We start from the raw sequence: 21776 nt of genomic DNA on the forward strand, positions 1-21776 counted from the left end.
AAACATTCACGGCAGTATTTTTTTGTGCAGGCCTACTGGTCTTAATGGCAATTATAAACGCATTTAGTTTAAGGTTCATGTAGAGGCTTCAGTTTGAAAAATGTGGAACCCCTAGCATTAAACTCAAATTTGACTAAACGAAGAGTGCCACATTGAAAATGTTTACATATTTGCTTAAAAGGGTGGTTTTCCTTCAAACTGCTACCAATTTTGTGCAGCAAAATCTTATACCATCGACAAAATCAATCAAAATACAAAGCGATTTTAACGCAAAAATAGACATTATTTTCAAAAATCTGAATGAAGTTTATTCAACGTTTTTCGGCGGAAAATTATATAACTAGTTAATAATATCGACATTGATGAGGGCAAGTTACGCTTAAATAATGAAACTTAATGGAGATTATTAAACAAAGGGAACTAACTCAGCTTTTTCAGTAAAGTAGTCAAAATGGATCGTATGTTTTCTCTTTTTTCATTTATTTAACATACGGAAAATAAACGTGCGCCAACTGCTGTCATAATTTTGTCACTTGCATTCTGCGTAGTTACATTATGTTTACTGTCTGTTGCTAACTGCCGTTGTTAATGACGCTTAGTGGCATATCCGATTATGACTGGTTACAGGAATAATGAAAACACAAACATTGGAAAGTCACCAAGCATGTTGCAACAATCATCAAGTATAACCGAAAAGACAACAAGCATGTTCGAATTTTCATGAAGCATATTAGAATTAACATCAGGAATAATGTATATATTCACCATCAATGATGCCACAATCATAAAGTATAAACGAATAGACAACCGGCATGTTTGGAATTGTCATGAAGCATATTAGAATTAACATCAGTCATAATGTAAATATTCACCACGAATGATTTTTACCGAAATACCGTTCCATATATACCCATGAAAAGGAATATAACACAATTTCCTAATGAGTCATGATGTATTAAACTATCTTGGGAAATTATTCCGCTTGAAATGTCTGGCTATTGATGAGCAGTTCGGAGTAATGTTGCACAACATCTTCAACTTCGCGTGGCACTTCAGCCAGCGTCAACACCAGGGCACATGTGTTAACCCGAAGCGTGTCCCCAAATTCCACATCAATAACTTTATGGAAGCCCACTGCCGGCATTGTCGCTGATCCCGTCAGCCACATCAGCACGTCATTCGGCTGTAGCTTAACCCCGTTGACAGATGCAGTTGATCCTGAAATATAAATAAAATTGCGTTTTGTACAATAATTGTTTCCCAGTTGTGTGTGTGTACATGCGTAAACGAGCGCTTACTTCGTTTTGGAATTAGCTATAATTATATATCAACAACATAGCATAAAACATATAGAATGTCGGCAATATGATTCTTAAACTTGGACGAATTCATTTAATCTATCATAAATGTTTCACACCAAAAGTCCATTATGCTTTATTTAAATCCCTTCATTGTAATGCTGTAGGTAAAATTGACTTCTTTCTACCACATAACAGTTAAAAATTGTTTATTTTGGTGGCCGTTTCTAATTTTGGCGGACATTTTTGGTCTGTAAACAGTATTAGATTGTGTCATTCAATTTAACATAGATATGTAGCAAGTTTAAGCTTTATGTAATAAACATAAGTCCGGCAACGATTATACAAATCCCGACAAATCAATAAGACTGGCTATACTAAATTGTAATGCTGTGCCTCGTATTGTCATACAGTTTAGCAGTATTGCAAAATTTTATAGAAATGACTTAAGCACGTACAGGGCAGAATCCCCTGGTATTTTGCATGTAAAACATTGACACATTAACATACTTAAATAATTATATAAATTAATATGGGTGCTCTATTGCATTTCAAGGCCTGAAATGAATGAAATTATGTGCTATTGCAATGATAACCAATTAATGCAAGCACTCGCGCTTATAATGATACTGTTAGTTGCAACAATATATCTTTTAGTTGCCACAATATATATATATATATATATATATATATATATATATATATATATATATATATATATATATATATATATATTGCAATACGATTTCTATGCAGAGAAATATATAACAAAACGTTTTGCGCGACAAACCCCCTTGTTAAGATTTTTCGTTGTAAGTTAATATTTGGAAACACTGTGTCAGTCATCCCATGTGTTCATAATGTTACATAATACGTATGATCTACGCTGTAAACGTTTATTATCTACCTTTGGTAGCTCGGAGGAACGTCAGAAAACCTTGAGCTGTCTGCTGATCAGTTTCTGCATGATTCCCAGTCCGATATCGGAAATGCAAAAGCAAGCGAACTGCTTCTACAGTCACCGGTTTTGTTCGGCCGCTGAATATGCAGTAGCTATCATCAGGCCTCAAACGCAGCAACTCAAGGACCTGATGAGTCTTCAGTCCTATGAATATATTTAAAAACATTGATCAGCAATGTGTTGAACTTGATACGATTTACTAAATCAAAAAGTTACAAATCAACGAGCTATTTTTCACAGCGGGGAGCACAGCCTCTGGCTGGGACCTCCGGCAAAAGATGGCGCTATTCTTCTTTACTACTTAGTAATTTCGCACGAAGAGGAATTTCAATGGATGCAGAAGGGTCAAATATGGGAAGGATAAAGTAAAAGGTTAAGCAGTTTTTTCAAAATAGGTGAAAGTGTCATTGTTTGTATGACTTATTTTAAAGAGTTCGGCATTAATTCAATTAGCAGTAGGCTGAAAGACATATCTTACCATCGACAAACTGGTCAAGCTCAACCCGACTGCTCTCAACCAGGTTATTGACTAGGGCACCAACCAGGGCTGGTATGAAGCTCTTGTTGAAGCTGGTGGATGGGATTAGAAACCCAGCAGTACAAGCTTCATCAAACATCTGTTGGAAGAGTGTTTGTGCTGCAGCGTCACTATTGGCCTCCTTCATCTGAAAGTTCATACGATCGACATTACACGGTGCTTCCATTCTTTACTTACATTATTGTAACTACACATGGACGTTTTCAACTAAACAATTACAACCGTGCCACCCGGCAGCGCAGCGGTAAATACATCCAAAACTAGAACATGGACACTCCTGCTCAAACCGACCAAATAGAACAGAAATGAGACAAATTCACAAACAGAATAATGCTTGGCAGTTAACCTCCAAAACAATTAAATCTTCGGAAGGAGACCTATGTCCGGTTTCGAGCCTATCCTTGACCGTTCTGATAGCATAGGCGGCCCTGCAGTGGGAGCCACACTACCATATCCTGACTGTTATAAGGCATGCAGTTATATAACTATTTACTATATCGTCACAATTTCAGACATCCTTCTGCAACCATCACATGCAAAGTAGCATAACAAATATACAACCGTATACACAAGAAAGCAAAAAAGACACAACCGATCAAGAAAACTAACAAACAAATAGGCAAGAAAAAATTGACACAAGTGTCCAAACCAAGGTGTCTATAGGATGGGACATTAACCCTTTTTATGCTGAATTATCAATTTGATTGCATTAACATGACTTTAATAAAATTTATGAATACTTTATGATGTACATCTTAAAGCAGAATGACAACTCTCATCAGACTCTTCATTTATTTTGAAGATAATTATGTAGAAACGTAAGGAATAAAGAGCGCTCGACTATTGTCAGTGCTTGATAGTATTATATGTGTCAACAAGGGGACTTAATTCTGTCCAAAATGCCATCTGGTCTTAATTATCTATTAAATTGTGATAATTATGGTAACAAGTAGGTATGAAAGCTGTATGTTGATGAGAACGAAAATATATCAGAGTTTGTAAAACTTTAATATTTTGTTTAACATTGTGTATATAACAAAACTGACCTGTTCTATCAGCTGAGCAAGGTGCTCTGGCAGATCCCCCTCGCTCACTACACTACGGTCACGGTCCAGGATGTAGTCGGTCACTATATCCGAGAAAATCGGCAGACCGGGACCGTCCTGTAAGACGGACAGTGCTACTAACTGCCCAAGATAGTAGAATGTCCGCTTACGTTGTTCAATGAAATTCTTCTGGAAGGCCAGACGTCCCGGTCGTCCTGAAATATAAAAAAATGCATCAATTGCAAATCATAGCCAAGTTTTTATAGAAATTATACAATGTCATACATTTTCTAGGTTGAACGCATGTTTAAAAAAGACATCTCTAAACGGAAATGTTTTTCAAACCTAACGGCAGATGTTAACTCTTACCAGTTATAAATGTCGAATGAGACACCTGGTACAGAAAAAGTGTCCAAAATTCTCTTCTCAACCCTCCCAGGTCGATGCCTTGTTCTTCCAGGTAGCGGATGTGCAGGGGGCTGTGTAGGTCCTCCTGTGAAACTCTTATATACTGGAGAGCATCCCGCAGCACAAAATTCCTGCGAACCTCCAGTGTCAGTGGATCTTCATCTGTCTGTCTGATGCATGTCCTCGCTTGCTCGCGCAGCATCTGCGTGAGTTCTTCAGATGTTGTCACAGGTCTGAAAGAAGCAAATGAAAATTAGAACAAATGGGTTCTCTAGATTTTTAAAGTTGGCGTATGCTCATAAAGTATGGGTATATACCTAGATCAGACAGCACCATAGTTCTGATCAGGGGTTAATGTATTCGATTATTTATGGCTTCTGAATAAGTGTTTACTTCTTCTGGTAATAATAGAAAGCATAATTATTATGCAAGTTGCACAATTTATTTGGATATCTGAGTAAGTGCATCATAAGGTATCATTCGTTTTGCCCATGTTTAGGGCTTTATGATTCAAACAATATTTATAACGTGTATCTAAACTTAATTTAATATAAATTAATGCTGCCAAAAATAAACATTGAAATAATATCAATCATTCAGATTTGGTATTGCTTCTGTCGTATTAATGCAGTGCAGTTAAAGATTCTCCTATGAATGTCAAATTCTTGCAGTGCGGCAGCGTCTTTCCTGTATGGTGTTATCTCCACATTCATTTCAATTTGGTTGAGGTTAGGAGGTAGATTGGTCGAAGCTACTGATAGTTTGCCACTCTTCTATATAAATAGGAATTCATGCTAAAATCCCTTTATTTTATTGAACATTTCAACTATAGTTACCCTGAACTTGTTGACGTTCTTATTTCAGGTACCTCAGTGTCTCCATATTCGTCTTCTGGTTGAGAAACATCCCTTAAATGAAAGGAAAAAATAAAACACAGCAAAATACCTTATAAGGCTGTGTGGACTGCACATGGTAATCTGGGATAACATTTTACGCACATGCATTAAGCCCAGTTTTCTCAGAACAAGGCTCATATATTTATTATAACTTTTATGATGAATTATTCCTTAAAAGGCAAAGTCATACGGAAAAACTTTATTTAAACTTTACGGATATAAAATACGGAAAAATCATGGTTATTATAATATATCATTCCTTCACTCAACTGAATAATATATCTTTGAATAGCTGTCAATTTTGTAGTTGTAATTTGAAATGATCTTACAGAGTATATTATATATTACGATTTTGTAGTGACTGTCATGTTTTATTGATAGCAAACACAATGTACCCATATCCGTTTTTTTCATCATTTAAAGTTTAAAGTTTCAATTGGTTGAAAACTATAAGTTGGTTTGTTAACTACTTTTAAAATAAAAATGTTTCCTAAATTGACAATGGGCGTATAAACAACAAATAACGTCATTTTCTGCAATTTCTTATACCTTAAGAATTGTCAAACTGTTCAATAAAGATACATGTTTGGCCAATTTCAATAAACAACATCAGTGTGACAATCGCTCCGTGTTGCGAGTAAAAATTGGTTATGCACTTTTTTTATTGTCGAACTTAAACATTATTGGAAAACGATCTAGTATATCAACGGACTATTAATAAAGAAATCTATATTGATAGATCTTAATGTATATTCAAAAACTTAAATTATTGTTTGCGTGATGCGGGTATGAATAAGCCAATCAAACATAATTATTTCGTTAAAATTGGTTACGCACGTAATTTCAATTTCAATCGTAATTGTGAAATGTTTACGGATATAGCCGAGATACATTAATGCATTAAATTGTGTGTGCGTAAACGATTTTTTTGTAAGAATTATAGCTTACCTTCAAACTCTAATCCAAATTCAATGTCGAATATAACAGAAAACAAGATATAACATGTAACGCGTTATTATCACGCAAACTTTCGCCAATAGGTTTCCAATCAGATGGGTGAACAAGTGTGTCTTAATTGGTATCGAGAAAATTGTACTGACTAATTGGATAGGACCACTGCATTTATAGTGTCGAATTATGAGCTATAACAACAGCATGTCATGAATGTTCGTGGATAATTATCTGCACCCTTTTTCTTCAGGAGGTCGCGAAGCCCCTTTCCTACCAACAGGCTCCTGTCAACAGTAGATTATTGTAAAAACAACATGCCATCGATTTGTTAGTTGTCACCAAAGCAATAATGGTAACTGTTTAAAATAGTTAATAAATAAATAGATGAATGAATAAATAAATAAAAAGAAGTTTGCTCTATCTGATGATTGGGGACCTTTCATTTTCAAGAATCACGAGAAAACAGTTTTACATGTAATACACGTTTATTCTCAACATAATTTAAAAATGCATACTATGTATTTTAATCTGTATACAAGTATGTGATAAAATACTGCAGAAATCTGCGATTGTCTCCATCAATATCCTTGTACTGAAGACAAGCGACCGAAAACTAACGGGTTACGGACATAAGCCGTCTGGGACATTAGCCCCTTCAAAAGTGTGCACTAGGACGTTAGCCCCCAGGTGTTTTTAAACGTTCATAACTTATTTTAAAGGAAGTATTTTTATTCCATTTTCATTTCATATGTAAATACATACAATTATTATAAAATGTTGAAGTCTTATATATATTTTTTCCAATATATAGCTTGTACAACACGTATTTTTTTGTGTTTTTTACAATTTCTTTACTGTTTTAATTTTTTGCAATAGTATTATGATCTTGAATAATTGCCCCCCCCCCAAATAAAAAAAACACTCTTTGATGCCTTTTTTTAAATAGATTATAAGTAATTACATGTGCTTACACATACAGCCATTAATAAAGGTGTGAATGCATAATGATGTTAAATGCATAATCATTTTTCAACAAACACCAATACAAGACAAGACAGTTTATTTCAATCCAATAAGGCATTTAAGCCCACGAGGACATATATACAATACAAGTATTGGCGAACAGTGCATACAAGAATACAAAAATTTAACAAAAGTTGCAGTTGTATGTTTCCAACATTTGGAGAAGATCGCTTTAAGAACAATATTTCAAAAACATACATGCAAGATATTTATGGAACGTATTCTAAGCATTTAGCCAATAATACAAACTATAATACAATACAACTATAATACAATATGTTCTCATCTCATCTTAGAGTTTTATTTTAATTAATAAATTCGGGTAGTAAGGCTGCCTTTATTTACTTTAGTCTTGTAACGATCACTTCTGCTTCTGCTGAATACGGTGAAGGGCCAGTTACGGCGTAGTACACCGGGGAGTGCGCCTAGTCAAAATGGAGGGCAGCTTTAAAGCCCTCAACTGTCTCTGCGTGGACCACTCTACTGTCTAGGTGGTTCCACTCTAACACGGTTTTCACAAAGAATGAGTTTTTAAATTGACTACTATTTGAGTTTTTCACTACAAAGCCTCTGTCATTATTTATTACTTGTTTATCTATTATATTGGATGTAACACAGTCACTATATTGTTTCGCCTTAATTTGCCTTTTGACCCTTGCTGGTTTCAAGTAATCGGATGCTGGTATAGCTGGCACCAGCCCCTCGGCCACTTTGTAGAGCATCACTAGACGGTTGATTTTACGCCGTTCTTCTAGAGGTGGTAATTCTAGATGTTTTAACATGTTGGTAACGCTGCCTGCCGTTCTTGATTTGTAGTCTCCCGTTATGAAACGGGCAGCTTGTTTTTGCACTTGTTCAATTTTGTCAATGTCACGAATTAACTGGATGATATTCTATTAATAAAGTAGAAAACATAGAAATTGGCTTTTAAAAATGTAGCATATATTTATCCTAATTTGTTTCGTGCTATCAAATATCATCATATAACCATGATAGCGTGTTGTTTAAAGAAGCCTTTTGAGGCTGTATTCGAAACATACACGACGATTTCACACACAATGACAACAGAGTACTCATATATACACATTAACATAAATATGCTATATTACACCACTTTTTCCTGCATTAAAGGTTTCTTTACATCTGCCTCTTCACATGTGCATCTACCGGATATGTTTATAATTTAGTTCGATTTTACTATTACGAAAAACAAGTAAAACAACCAATCGCAGAGAAATCTTTAATTACAAAGAGATAATAAAGTTTAATCATTCAGCTTGTATGAATTAAATATCTATCACTGATGGTATTTTATCATCTATAGAATAACATTAAGAGTGCCATAGATATATATGCCTTACCGAAACCAAAATGTCAGACTTATATCATTGGCAACTGCTATCACTAACATCTGGACTAAACTTAACACTATATATTCACTTGTCGTATATTTGTCTTACCGAAAGACAAATGTTGTGGAAACTAGAGTTATAATGACACGTTATAATACATTAATTGTAAGATCTTAAAATACCTTATGCTTTAACGAGTAAGACATTATGGATGTTTTTGTCATATTTATTCATATGATAGAGCGGTTACATGGTATGATATTAGCATAAACATCAGAATCAATTCTGCATTTAACAATTTCAAATTAGGTCACTAAAATACTAGTTGTACAGAGCAAATCTATTATAGCCTTGTAACTATAATAATACAAAGGGGCTTAAGGCAACATGTCATATCTATTTATCGTAATACAAAAAGCATGTACAGCGAGCAATGTGCTCGTATTTCACTAAAATACATTACAGTTGTAAATAGCAAACACTAGCATAGTCTGGTTAGACTTAACACTTAAAACGTCATTAAGGCCTCATATCATACTTTATTTTCCCATATTACAAAATGTATGTAAAAGTAACCAACAAACATGCAAACATAGTTTGCGTATGGTTTCTGTATTATACCAAGGAACATACATCATACATCAGATATATTACTGTTTCTGCAGAAACACATATAAAACACATAGAAAACATGAAATATAAACAATTCAAGTACAAATAAACACATAGAAAGCATGTATTTACAGTATCGCAAGGAACACACATTATACATAAGTCAGCCATCTGCTATCAATTTGGCAGGGAAGACAATAGATACGTTCAACCTTGGATATTCGGCACCAATAATAAAATAGTAAACTGTAATACCAATTAACCTCATAATGTACTTGAATTAGTTGATGCAACACATATAGTACAGATTATGTAATACTATTGTTTTTTATCCAGTTGCTAAAATCTTTAATAACTTTTTCTTAATTTTTAATCACTCTTAAAATAACACAATTTCACAGTAGAACATGATTATTTATACATATTAATTAAGTGCTCTGTTACTAAAAATCTAATAAAAGATATGTCAATCTGATATTTTTAGCATCTTCTACCTTTTAATTGCATTTTATTTTTAAAAAGATGACATTTAATACCTAAGAAATATTTAAAATGGGTAGGGGCTAACACACAAAGGGCAAAAAGTCCTATGGGCTAATGGGGCTAGCGTCCTGAGGGGCTTATGTCCTAGGGGCTAATGTCCAAGAGGGCTAATGTCCTACACTCAAGCTAACACGGTTAATATCTATAATTTGAAATCTCGTTTACATACATATTGCTTAACAAAACTAAATCATTTATTCAGAAAACTTTCAAACATCAAAAGCTAGGAGCGATAAAATTCCAGATATCAAAAGTTAATTGAAGACAATATTAAACATTACATTCATAACGTTTACTAATATTCCTGATTCTTCAGATAAAATCAGAATAGATAACACATTTTCAGCATTTTCATTTACATCCATCTGTGAATGTCTACCAGATAAGTAAGTCACACTTTGGATCGTGTTTGTTATCTTTTTTTTTCTATCTGCAATCTACATCAATTGAGTATACAAATTGGAATTAAACATTCCCATGCAAAAACAACAACTAATTCTTTTAGAAATTATGTTAAGTTAAACCTCAATAAAACGCTACAAAACTTTAATATTCAACATGTATTTACTTTTTACTAAATAAGTACGACAAATTAGTCCTTTGAGGAAACTTCATACTGGTGTTCATATGTATAACAATATACATTAGGTACATCAATCAAACACTAAGTGTATGATAGCTTACAGGTGTGAAAGCGGGAATATGATTGCAAGTTTGTATCCCCTAACCCTTTGGGGGGGGGATGACAACTTGTTCAACCACGCAGGGCAAGATAGAGCATGCGGGACGTGGTCATCGAGGGTGGATGACGTTCTTTGAACCTCAGAAAGAACAACTGAGTAGATGAGGAAGCTACTGAAACTTAGAAAACGACGAAGCCAGAGGTGTCCTCTGTTACAACCCATTGACCATTTAGAACTGTTCAGTATACGTCATTATATGTTTAATGCCTGAGAACAAAAGGACACAGCCTGTTCAAACAAGTCAACAGCCAAACCATCCTCTGAATCCAAGGGTCTTATTCTATTAGTTAGTTCTGCCATTTGTTCATGGTCAATGGGTGTTGTAACAGAGGACATCTGTAGCTCATCGTCATTTGCTGAGGCTACAGGAGCTTCCTCATCTACTCCATAGTCCTCCTCTGAGACACTCAGTTGTTCCTCCAGAGGTTCAAAGAACATGTCATCAACCCCTCGATGACCACGTCCTGCATGCTCTATCATGCCCTGCAGATAAAGCTGGGTGGGTGTTCTGCCCCTCTCCTCACTCAGTCTGTGGCAGTTCCATCCGTCACGGAAGCGGTCTAAGGCCCGCTGAATGAGTGGAACATACACGAGGTGTAAGCACCACATGTGTACTTCCGAGCTCAGGTCCAAGCGACCCGTCTCCTCTAGATGTTGGAAGAGCTGGTGGAACACATTGGTACATGCAGAATACATGTCCCTCCAGAGCCGCTCGATCCTCTGGTTGTGGACGCTCTTCCCAGTAATGAAGGATCCACGACCAGGGCCTCGATAGGATATCATGAAGGCTCCAACTCCTGTGTTTTCCAGACCTTTATCAGATCTCACTCTGGAAGGTACACCATACTGCCTAGTACCATTTATGAAGGCTTTCGTCATCGTGGTTGCACGGTTGTTGGTGGATACTTTCAGGAAGACACACAGTCTCGAGTATCCATCAATCCCACCGTGGACGACAAAGCCCCATCTGAAGATAAATAATTGGCTTTGAAATGACAGTAATATGTAATAGCGACATTTGCATGATGCATTATAAATTGCAACATATAAACATGATAGTAATTACATATTAATTCAATAATGATTTATTATATGCCTTTTGCTGCTTCAGCGGAAATGTGTGGCTTAAAATTTTAACCACACATATCTCTCTTTACAGCACCAATAATAATTACTACCTACATGTATCTAGGAATTTATACCAGTATATAACATAGCTTTTTGCTATCAGATAAAAGGCGTATAGAAGATGTTTATTTTATATTCTATGTAAAAATAAAATATATTAATTAGGCATGTCAAATCCATAACTAGTTAACCTGTTTTGGTACATGTATTTTATTGTTAACCAATTGTCATCATTCCACCTAAATACCAGAAAAAGTAAAGAAGGATATGCAAATATACCCTGTCTACTTGATTGACTTGAATCCGTATTATCTCATCGATTAAAAAATGTTTGGTACTAATTTTCATTGATTTTGTTGGCCACTTACACCATGATTTAAAATTCATTCTTTATTTTATACATTTGGAATCCTAAAAGGATTTAAATTTTGCAATACTCCACATCCAAGAGTTGAACAAGAGCTGTCAGAGGACAGTGCGCTTGACTATTCGAGTGCTTGACAGTATAACGTAAGCCATCATGGAGGAGAGGGGGGGGGTATAATGAGGGTGTGTGGTAATTTAATAGATGATCTTTCAAAATAAGGAAAAAAAATTATTATTTTTATTATTTTTCTTTTAGGGGGGGGGGATTCTGGGGTGGAGCATGGGGGATGGTTTGGGTGGAGTGCATTGTGGTATGTCAGGTAAGTGTTGTTTTGTCAAAGTATGAATCAAATGTGATCATAAATAAAGAAGTTATGGCAATTTTAGCAAAATGTTCAATTATCTAAGTATAAAAGGCGCCATAATTCTGTCAAGATGCTTGATACAGTTGCCTGCTCTTGTTTATAGATTGGGATCATGTTGGTAAAGAAGTATGCAAAATATGAAAGCAATATGTCAAAGGACATAGAAAATATTTGAGGTGGTACGCAAATTATTGATCAATCTAAGTATAAAAGGGGCAATAATTCTGTCAAAATGCTTGATACAGTTGTCTGCTCTTGTTTATAGATTGGGGTCATGTTGGTAAAGAAGTATGCAAAATATAAAAGCAATATGTTAAAGGACATAGGAAATATTTGGGGTAGTACGCAAACTTTAACATTTGATGCATATTCTAAGTGGAAAAGGGGCCATAATTATGACAAAATGCTTGATAGATTTGTCTGCTATTGTTTATAGGTTGAGGGTCATGTTGGTCAAGAAGAATGCAAAATATTAAAGCAATATGTGAAGGGAGAATGAAAATATTTGAGGTAGTTCGAAAACTTTAACATTTGCAAGCGGACGCAGACGCTAACGCTCACGCCGACGCCGGGGTGAGTAGGATAGCTCCACTATATATATTTCATATATAATAGTCGAGCTAAAAATGAAGGTTTTGATGCTTCCAAGCCTGCTTTGTTGGAAGTTTGGAGAACAAAACTTGAGAATATTACTCTTAAATTTTCCTTAACAATAACCTTGCAATACTCAATATTTCTAATGGAGGACTGACTTTTTTAGCTGAAATAAGGCCCCATTCCCCCAGCAAAATATTTTTTTTTCCCCATATTAAATACAAAATTCTCCCTTCACTTATGCAAATTGATTGCCATAGACTTCAACTTGTCAAGATGTAGAACACAGTGTTAAAATTAAATAAAATTGTAATACCTGTATAAGGTGTTTCATATAAGCAGATTGTGGCTAAGTGGTAAACAAATACTCTAATAATATTACGTTCTATGATCTATGCCTCATTTAACCCTTTATCACTTAGATATGTATTTTGACGCATTTGTAGTCTCTTAGAAAGTTACATATAATTAAATATCTTTTTAAATGTATTCAAGTTTTAAAGGTTTCATTTCCAACCCTGAGATACTGATGAGCAGCTAACAGCATAAAACCTGAACAGACTGCGAGTTACTCGAAGGCTGTTTTGGTTTTATGCTGTTTGCACAAAGTGATTTTCTTTTTTCTTCTGAGTGGGAAATGGTTATTAAACGTTAGCTGTTTTAACCTGATTAACTTGTGGTTTCCATCAATATGCCACAATGAATTTGGTGCTGCAACCTTGTAGACCCGTCGTCTTATGGAATGACACCATCTCAAAGCCACTGCTGCGGCATCAACTCGTATTAGGCTGTCAGCAACTCTCTGCCTCTGAACTCTATGTCCTCGGCTCTGCAGCAGGCCTTGAACCATTCTCTGACCAAGGGACGGGTTCCCTTGGGTCACTTCTCGTACAAGATCATCTAATGCATTATTTGACAGCACCGAGTATGTCTGCCTCAGCTTTAGACCAAAGGATCTGAAACAAATTCAGCAGGCTTTCAGCTGGTTTTCTCACATGTGTATCATGCAAATTGCATTTGAATAATGATAGACACAATCTTCACTTTAGCATTGTTGAACAACTAGCCCAAATCTTTATGCATTAATAGAACAGATTAAAATACCCACTAGCCCGATTATTTGAATCTGGAAATTTTAATAGCCAAAATTACATATCACTAGCCCCGGGCTGTCGGGCTAGGGGTTAGCGTCAAGACTGTAGACATATTTAACTATAACCAAAACTATTAAATTTACTTAAAACTAGTTAAACCATTTCTTTGTAAATAAATCTTGTCTAATTTATCAAAAAAGGTTCGATCTTATCCAAGTTCACCAACCAGACATGCACACAATAATTCATTGATCAATAAAAAGGGTTTAATAAGACCATTAATTATGAAATAAGTGACAAAACATTAGACTCAAACCATGGTTTAATGCACAATCACAAACTGAACTACTCAATCTGTGTCTATATCAGGGGACTTTCTGTTTTTGGGGAACAGTACCTGTACCCTCAAGCAGGTGGAAATTATGCATTATTTATCCAAATAGGGGAATTTAAACCAAAAATATAATGAAACACAAAAGTATGTTTTTAAATCTCTATTTTAAATCTATAATTATATATTTTTTACCACAAACAACTAACATGATGCAGTGACACAGGCCTTCAGATTATCTGGGAAATTTGTGAAATGAAGGGTGCTTACAGGTAATCATTATAAACTTTCTTAGGTAACAGGAGAAACTTCATGTAAATATTTCTTTCAAATTTCAAATATTATGCACTATACCTAAGCCTTCGCTTGACCGATGAGTCAGACACATGCAGAAGATCTGCCATTTGTCGTCTTGTAAAGCCAGCTTCAATGAAGAATTCCAGCTGTTCTCGAGAAATTACATACACAGGACGACCTCTTGTCCTCTGTTGATTGGCAGAAAAGAACCTGACCGATGGAAACGAGGAACTAAAATCAGATAAAAAACACTTTGAACTATTAATAAGCAATGCTCCTTAATCATATGTCAGCATTCGTTCCCAATTACCTGGAACCGGACCTATTCCAATTATTGCAAATTAAGAACAATCCAAAAAGAACACATAGTTATACGAAAAAGGCTGAATACCAAAAAGACTACAAACATACCACAAAGGCAGAAAAATGGTTTTGGGTTTTGATTTTCTGCCTCTCTGGATCCCAATCATGCCCATTATCTATATTGATACATGTATGCATACTCATGATACTGTAGTGTTTCCTTCTGCAAAAATATTTCCATTGACAGTGAACATTCAGAATAAAAAACAACATGATGTGTTTGTAAAACAATATGTCGCCCATGTAATTGACATTTGACCTTGAACAAAGACCTTGACCTTTCACCACTTAAAATGTGCAGCTCCATGAGATACACATGCACGTCAAATATCAAGTGGCAAATATCAATATCGCAAAAGTTATGGCCAATGTTAAAATTTGATGCAAACCAACAAACCAACAGACAGGGCAAAAACAATATGTTCCCCAGTATAGACCGGGAGACATATAAACAGTGTTAAGGCTTTTGGTCAACATTCACAAAATGAGTAACCGCTGCATTGAGCTGGGAATCCTGGAAGAACTATGCAAATAATATGTTGTTGATTAAACATAAAACTTATAACAGTGTCCAAATTATAAATACGAGCAACATCTATTTAATATTGTCGTCGGATGTTTCGGGCCCCAGGTGTTTCCACCATGCATGTTTCCCCCTTAGTCATTTCACTTCAAACTTGAAGTGTCATTGCATGGCATGGTTTACCAAGTATCTTTATCTTCTATTTACAATAAGACGTTTACGATAAACTAAACTGTATTTGTTTTAAAAACGTTTTATGTGTCATTTCATGCTTTGTTTTGAATAAACTATACACGAAAATAACAAAATTAACAATAGCAAAGTAAAATAAATGTTGTTTTATTTAAAAAAAAACGATAGCAAAGTGTAATCAAATTTGTTTAATGTATGCGAGTTAGTTTAAAAGTAAGTTTCAAAATAACACGGGTCATACAGATATCTATTATATGCAATGTTTAATAATAAAGAGGAAGTGGTATTTTGCTTTCTTTTTTTATTATTTGTTTTTCTATTTATTTATACGTATACTGTGTGTATGTACATTTCTGTATACTTATTTAAGAACGCGACCGATTAAATTTTTGGCAATCGATCTATTGTCGACCTTTTAATTGTACATGTAGCTTCATTGGTTGTAACTTAAGAATTGTTACTTAATGTAACTAACTAATGGGGTTGTCTACCCTCGGAACTTCAGTTAAAAACCATTGCCCGAGCACACTGCTTAACATAGATAATATACTGTGCGTTAAAAAGGCCGAAAACAGGCCATATGGTCAGCTCAATTTTACTGGGCTGAGCCATAAACACAATAGGGTTCTTTGCAGCGTTGATGCGGTGCTTTTATAACAAGGGCTGTTTGTAAAACATGCATGCCCCCCATATGGGCTGTCAGTTGTAGTGGCAGTCATTGTGTGAATACGTTTTTTGTCAATGTGACCTTGACCTTTGACTTAGTGACCTGAAAATCAATAGGGGTCATCTGCCAGTCATGATCAATGTACCTATGAAGTTTCATGATCCTAGGCCTTATTATTCTTGAATTATCATCAGGAAACCATTTTACTGTTTCAAGTCACTGTGACCTTGACCTTTGACCAAGTGACCTGAAAATCAATAGGGGCCATTTGCCAGTCATGATCAATGTACCTATGAAGTTTCATGATCCTAGGCGTATGCATTCTTGAGTTATCATCCGGAAACCATTTTACTATTTCGAGTCACTGTGACCTTGACCTTTGACCTAGTGACCTGAAAATAAAACGGGGTCATCTGCCAGTCATAATCAATGTATCTATGAAATTTCATATTCCTAGGCCTAAGCATTCTTGAGTTATCATCCGGAAACCATTTTACTATTTTGAGTCACTGTGACCTTGACCTTTGACTTAGTGACCTGAAAATCAATAGGGGTCATCTGCCATTCATGATCAATGTACCTATGAAGTTTCATGATCCTAGGCCAAAGCGTTCTTGAGTTATCATCTAGAAACCATCTGGTGGACGGACCGACGGACCAACATGAGCAAAACAATATACCCCCTATTCTTTGAAGGGGGGCATACAAATCTAATAAATTTAAAAAAAACTTTACTTTAACAATGAAATATATAATATAACAAGATACTCAAGAATCTATGCATATAAAACTACGCTAAGAGACAAGATTTCCTATTTGCTGACTGCATTTTAAAAACATGGCGTTGATTGGTCCGAATTCCTTAACTTGCAAAAGCAAGTAGGTCAATCTGTTTTGAGATGAAAAATTTGCACAATGAAAGGCCTTGACATTAAGTTTACTATCTATAACGTAAACAATGTAGAATTTCATGATAGGAAATATATGGAACAAAAAAAGGATAATTACATCCATTAGTACTTAAATTTATTTGCATTTAGAATGATTGTTTTATACTGTTAAACTACCATGAAGGTGTTATATTGTTATTTTCATTATAATTATTATCATTATTATTCTATTGATGTTATTTGTGATAAAAAGAAAGAGGAAGAAAGAGAATAGCCCAATTTATATAAGTAGTGATGGTGAAAACACATACTATTATAAGTGGCATCATCATTACTAGACCCATTGTTCAGCGTATGCTGCAATGGAGTTGTTGTTGGAGTCTTTTAACTTTGTGATCTGTGTTTTTTGATGTTATTATAATATGAAATTATTTATAGTTTTATATAAATTAGAAAAAAAATTCACAGGTGTGTACTTTATTTAAAATAAAAATAATATTAATAGTTTTGGAGTTTTCCAGACCACAAAGTGGTTCAACAATGCCACTATTTGTTAACAGACATTATATGACTAATGATAAGTATAAATCTGATGTTAAGGTTGTATTAATGCATATAAAGTCATAAATTTACACCGGTTGTATTAATGTATATAAAAAAAATAGACAAACATGGAAAGTTTTTTTAAAACTTTATTAAATTATGCAAGTAGAGCCTGGTAAAATAGCTCCCCTTTATAGTATCCCTATTGCTTAAGTGCATTAATTTATAAGGAAAATGGTAAATATTGTATTTATATTTGTATTTTAGTACATAATTGTATGTGTATTGTAATTTAGTATATATTTATAGAGTGGTATAATGTTGAACACTTGCAGACAGGGAATATAGCGGTAATGCTCCAACATAAGATCCTGTCTGTATGGGACTTAGAGAGAATGGGGCTATGAAGAAGAAACATCCCCCAGAGTGACGTTAAGACAATATTTAAAAGAAAGTTAATAATAATATTTATATATCCAAAGGTAATGACGTACTTGTCGCCATACAGTCACCTTTATAGGGCCACATAACAATTTGAAAGTAAAACAATGTACATGTACTTTACAGTTAAAAATTAAACAAAATAACTATTTTATACATAAAAAAGGATTATTTACATTATGTACAGTACTATATGCATTTATTTATAAGTTAAATTCCAGTTACCACCCTGGGGGCTAAAAGGGGAAGTTTTGGAAGTGTAGGCAGGAATGAATGGGGGGTTTCCACTTTCCAGCAGGGGTAATACCACTGGGGTGATCTAAGGGAGATAATTTGTATAGGAGAACTATTTTAGGATGGTTTTGTCCCCTGGACCAGAGGGAGTGCATGGTAAATAGAAACTAATAAGAGTACAAATGGAAAGAAAAATAAAACAATATGATATTTGAGGTACTGGCATATTTCCGATAAAATATAAAATTGGTAAAAAGACCAAATTATACTTGAATGATGAAAAAAAACACAAAAAGCTCTTATCCCTCCAATATAACTTAAATATAGGGGATAACAAAAGAGAAAATAGTACAAAAGTACCTTATTTGCTATATAAAATAGCATTTTTAACAAAAATTAAGGAAAATACAAAGGTACATTATTGGCTATAATGAACAAGATAGCAATATTAAGAAAATCTACAATAATACCAAGAAGTTGGCATTACCCCGGAGAGGGCTAATTAAGGGTTTTGCAAGGTATAAGGCACTGCACCGTGCACTCCAGTCTGACATGGCTCTTCGCATTTGAAGGGGAAAGGGTGGGGTGTCAAAGGGCAAGGGAGGCGGTGCAATGCAGCCAACAAACCCGGTTTACTGGACAGCCTCGTCCCTTCTTTTAATAAAAGCTGCCATAAAATATGGTTGTATTAAGAAACTGAAAAATGTAAATGGCAATCTAGCGTTATACTAATTAAAAAATGTGTTAAAATAAAGAATATCAGGTCAATGCCATTGGCCTGATTTAGAAAGGGCGGGTGGAACAATAAGCCCAATAAAGCTAAAACAAAGTTGTGTCAAAGTGACACAAATCCAACACAATTACAATAGGATTATGTCAGATTTGTGTAAAGATTACACGGTTTAAAAGAATCAGTCTCATGACTGTATAATTGGGTGGGGATTGTCTGCTCTCCCTCACCCAATGACCTAGATCTTGTCAGTTATCTGACAGTCTATAAGGTATTTGGCGAGGGCAGAGTAGACCGGGCCCCTAGCTGCTCCCTTGGGGTCTAGCACCTTGGAAAGGTTAAAACTAGTCCATGGGAGTGCAATGCAGCTTCGAGGTGGTCCCTCTGCGTCTTATGGTTTTGACATTGCAGCAGCATGTGGGGCGCAGTGAAAAATTACGGCAATTTAGAACTTTTCTTTTTTTCGTTAATTGTGGTTGACAATCCCATTAAAGTCTTTATGATCTGAACAATTTTTAATATTTCATTATTTTGCAAAGTACTGAGCAAAATAAGATATAATGGTCAGGACAAGATGTTTTTGGGTCAGGACATATGAAATTTTGGTCCCTGGTGCGACCAGACAACTGGCTTCAAAAGTTTATGTCGAGCCCTGAAATGTACGATTAACTGACCATTTATTTACTCAAACCGATAAATATGACAAACTGTCACAAACACAAACAGCTGGCGATCTCTATCAAACTCTTAAAAAAGTTGGTTTACTAAGAATAAATCTATATCAACTTAAACTTATCAAGTACATGTAGTTAATTATTATTTTGTTTAAAAGATCCATGTATGAGTAATTAAACTTTTGTAGACCACACTAGACAATGAAATAAAGCTTGACATGATTTTGATATACATGTATGAGAGTGAAAATGTAATGTAACACTGACCCGATCTTATCCAGAAAATGAACTATAAAAGCGCTAGATGATCCAGAACGATTGATTGGACATCCTGAGTGCATGTGAAAACTGTTCAGACCACCTGAGTGTACTAAAGTATCAAACAATATTATTGATTACAATCTGCGATTTATGTTATAACATTACACACTAAATGTCCAATAGTGTAATTGACATGAAAAACTACAGTAACAAGTATCAAATTTTAAAAAAATGGGGGCGAAATGATCAGGGAGGAAAAACCTTGGGAGCGAAACAAAATGCGAAAATACTTCGGCGCAAAACGTCCACAAATCTTTAACATAACAGTTAAGCAACTCCAAATGGAGTTATTGTTCTGCGCTTCGCAACAGTGAAAATAATATCTATGATCACTCAGGTGGGCAAGACTGAACTTTAACTGTACGCAGCTGTTTACCACTATCAACAAAGCAGGGCTTTGGGGGCAGAAGGCTATAAGCCCCAGATACTAAGGAATTATTTAGGATAAAAAGGGTTATTAGGTGTTGCGTTTTGTGTTAGGTGTTGCATGCTTAGCAACGACGAAAGTATATGCTTTTCCATTATTTTTTTACGTACTGGTTAAGTTCAATCGTCCCCACTCATGAAATAAAATAATAAGCTACCCTGGTCCATATAAACATACTCCCAGAGCCTTTGATGATTTTTGCTATGGCGGCTTTGGGTTATACAGCTGAAGGTTGATTTATTGCAACTTATGCTACCCAAACCAACAAAAATCCAGACATAGTATCAGCCATAATTAACACTGTTAGCCATATATTTGAAATGATGGTCATCAAAATATTCAGTGACCTATTTATCAGACCTATTCACACACCCATGTGCATTGTCACTTTAAATATGTGCCAACACAATTAATCATATAATCATTAATTCAATTTATTAAAACAAAACTCACTTCTTATGTTGCTCTATGGATTCAATCATACGGACAATGATGTTAGCAAGTTCTTCCATCCTCGGATGTTCGGTGCACATTCTCCTAACATTTAGCAACAACGAATTAAGGGTAAGGAGAGAGTCGTCCAAAACATTCCTACTTTGATCACCAAGTACAATTCTACCGCATGATAAAATAATTTCTTTAGCTCTCTGAACGAATTGCGCCGCCATTTTCTTCGAATATAGCATTTACTGCGGGGTCAATATTTCTTTTTTCAAATTATTTTACTTAATAAAATCATTAAAGGACAAAAACATATGAACACACACATGAATAAGCTCATTAAATATCTTTATTCTTCCGTATTGATTTTATTTAAATTTATTGTTAAATATTTAATTATTTTCTTTTAAAAATCTCGGTTTGTAGAGGCAAAAATGATTGGTTGAAAAATGACCCAAACAAAAAAATGTAACAGCAGGCATAAAAATATACCAACAGTCATAATTTGTGAACGCTGTGAAAAAATTGTAACCGCAGTGACAAAATAAATATCACCCGCAGTGATAAATTTATTACCGCAGTGACAAAAATGTCACCGCGGTAACAATTTTGTCACCGCTGTGATATCTATTTTAAGCTGTTGGCGTATCTGTACTTTTGACCCAAAGGGTACGTCATAATTACCCTGATAAAGAACGGTGTACAGATTGTGTACGTTGTCTCACGTAGAACTTTTCGCGCTCGATTTGCGCGCTCGATCTGCGCAGTGAAATATCATATCCGG

At 34.9% G+C, this 21776-nt stretch overlaps 1 protein-coding gene and 1 long non-coding RNA gene across 4 annotated transcripts; one reads left to right on the plus strand and one right to left on the minus strand.

The window, feature by feature from the left end:
* Positions 1-742: 742 nt before the first annotated feature.
* LOC127867561 (uncharacterized) lies at positions 743-21265 on the minus strand. Of its 3 annotated transcripts, XM_052408830.1 has the most exons (9): positions 21005-21265; positions 14604-14777; positions 13490-13780; positions 5088-5159; positions 4213-4484; positions 3844-4058; positions 2738-2924; positions 2206-2403; positions 743-1218 (listed from the first exon to the last, which is right to left on the minus strand). In XM_052408830.1, the coding sequence occupies exons 1-9, from the start codon at positions 21235-21237 to the stop codon at positions 974-976; spliced, it is 1887 nt and encodes a 628-aa protein (XP_052264790.1). In that variant the 5' UTR covers positions 21238-21265; the 3' UTR covers positions 743-973. The 3 variants fall into 3 exon arrangements, with proteins under 3 accessions (XP_052264790.1, XP_052264791.1, XP_052264792.1); XM_052408831.1 differs by lacking the exon at positions 5088-5159 and having other exon boundaries at positions 745-1218; positions 21005-21264; XM_052408832.1 differs by lacking the exons at positions 13490-13780; positions 14604-14777; positions 21005-21265 and adding an exon at positions 10896-11056 and having other exon boundaries at positions 746-1218.
* LOC127867562 (uncharacterized) lies at positions 4308-6914 on the plus strand. Its single transcript, XR_008043557.1, has 4 exons — positions 4308-4457; positions 5116-5223; positions 6349-6450; positions 6658-6914. It is a non-coding gene; the product is annotated as an uncharacterized LOC127867562 (long non-coding RNA).
* Positions 21266-21776: the final 511 nt, after the last annotated feature.

This window comes from Dreissena polymorpha, chromosome 2 (assembly GCF_020536995.1).
Source record: "Dreissena polymorpha isolate Duluth1 chromosome 2, UMN_Dpol_1.0, whole genome shotgun sequence".
Taxonomy (NCBI): domain Eukaryota; kingdom Metazoa; phylum Mollusca; class Bivalvia; order Myida; family Dreissenidae; genus Dreissena; species Dreissena polymorpha.

Coding starts and splice junctions, on each gene's coding strand:
- LOC127867561 (XM_052408830.1), bottom strand. CDS start 21,237: ATGCTATATTCGAAGAAAATGGCGGCGCAATTCGTTCAGAGAGCTAAA. Junction 4,059..4,212: donor TCATTCGACATTTATAACTG/GTAAGAGTTAAC, acceptor TTTATATTTCAG/GACGACCGGGACGTCTGGCC. Junction 1,219..2,205: donor GTTCCTCCGAGCTACCAAAG/GTAGATAATAAA, acceptor TTTATATTTCAG/GATCAACTGCATCTGTCAAC.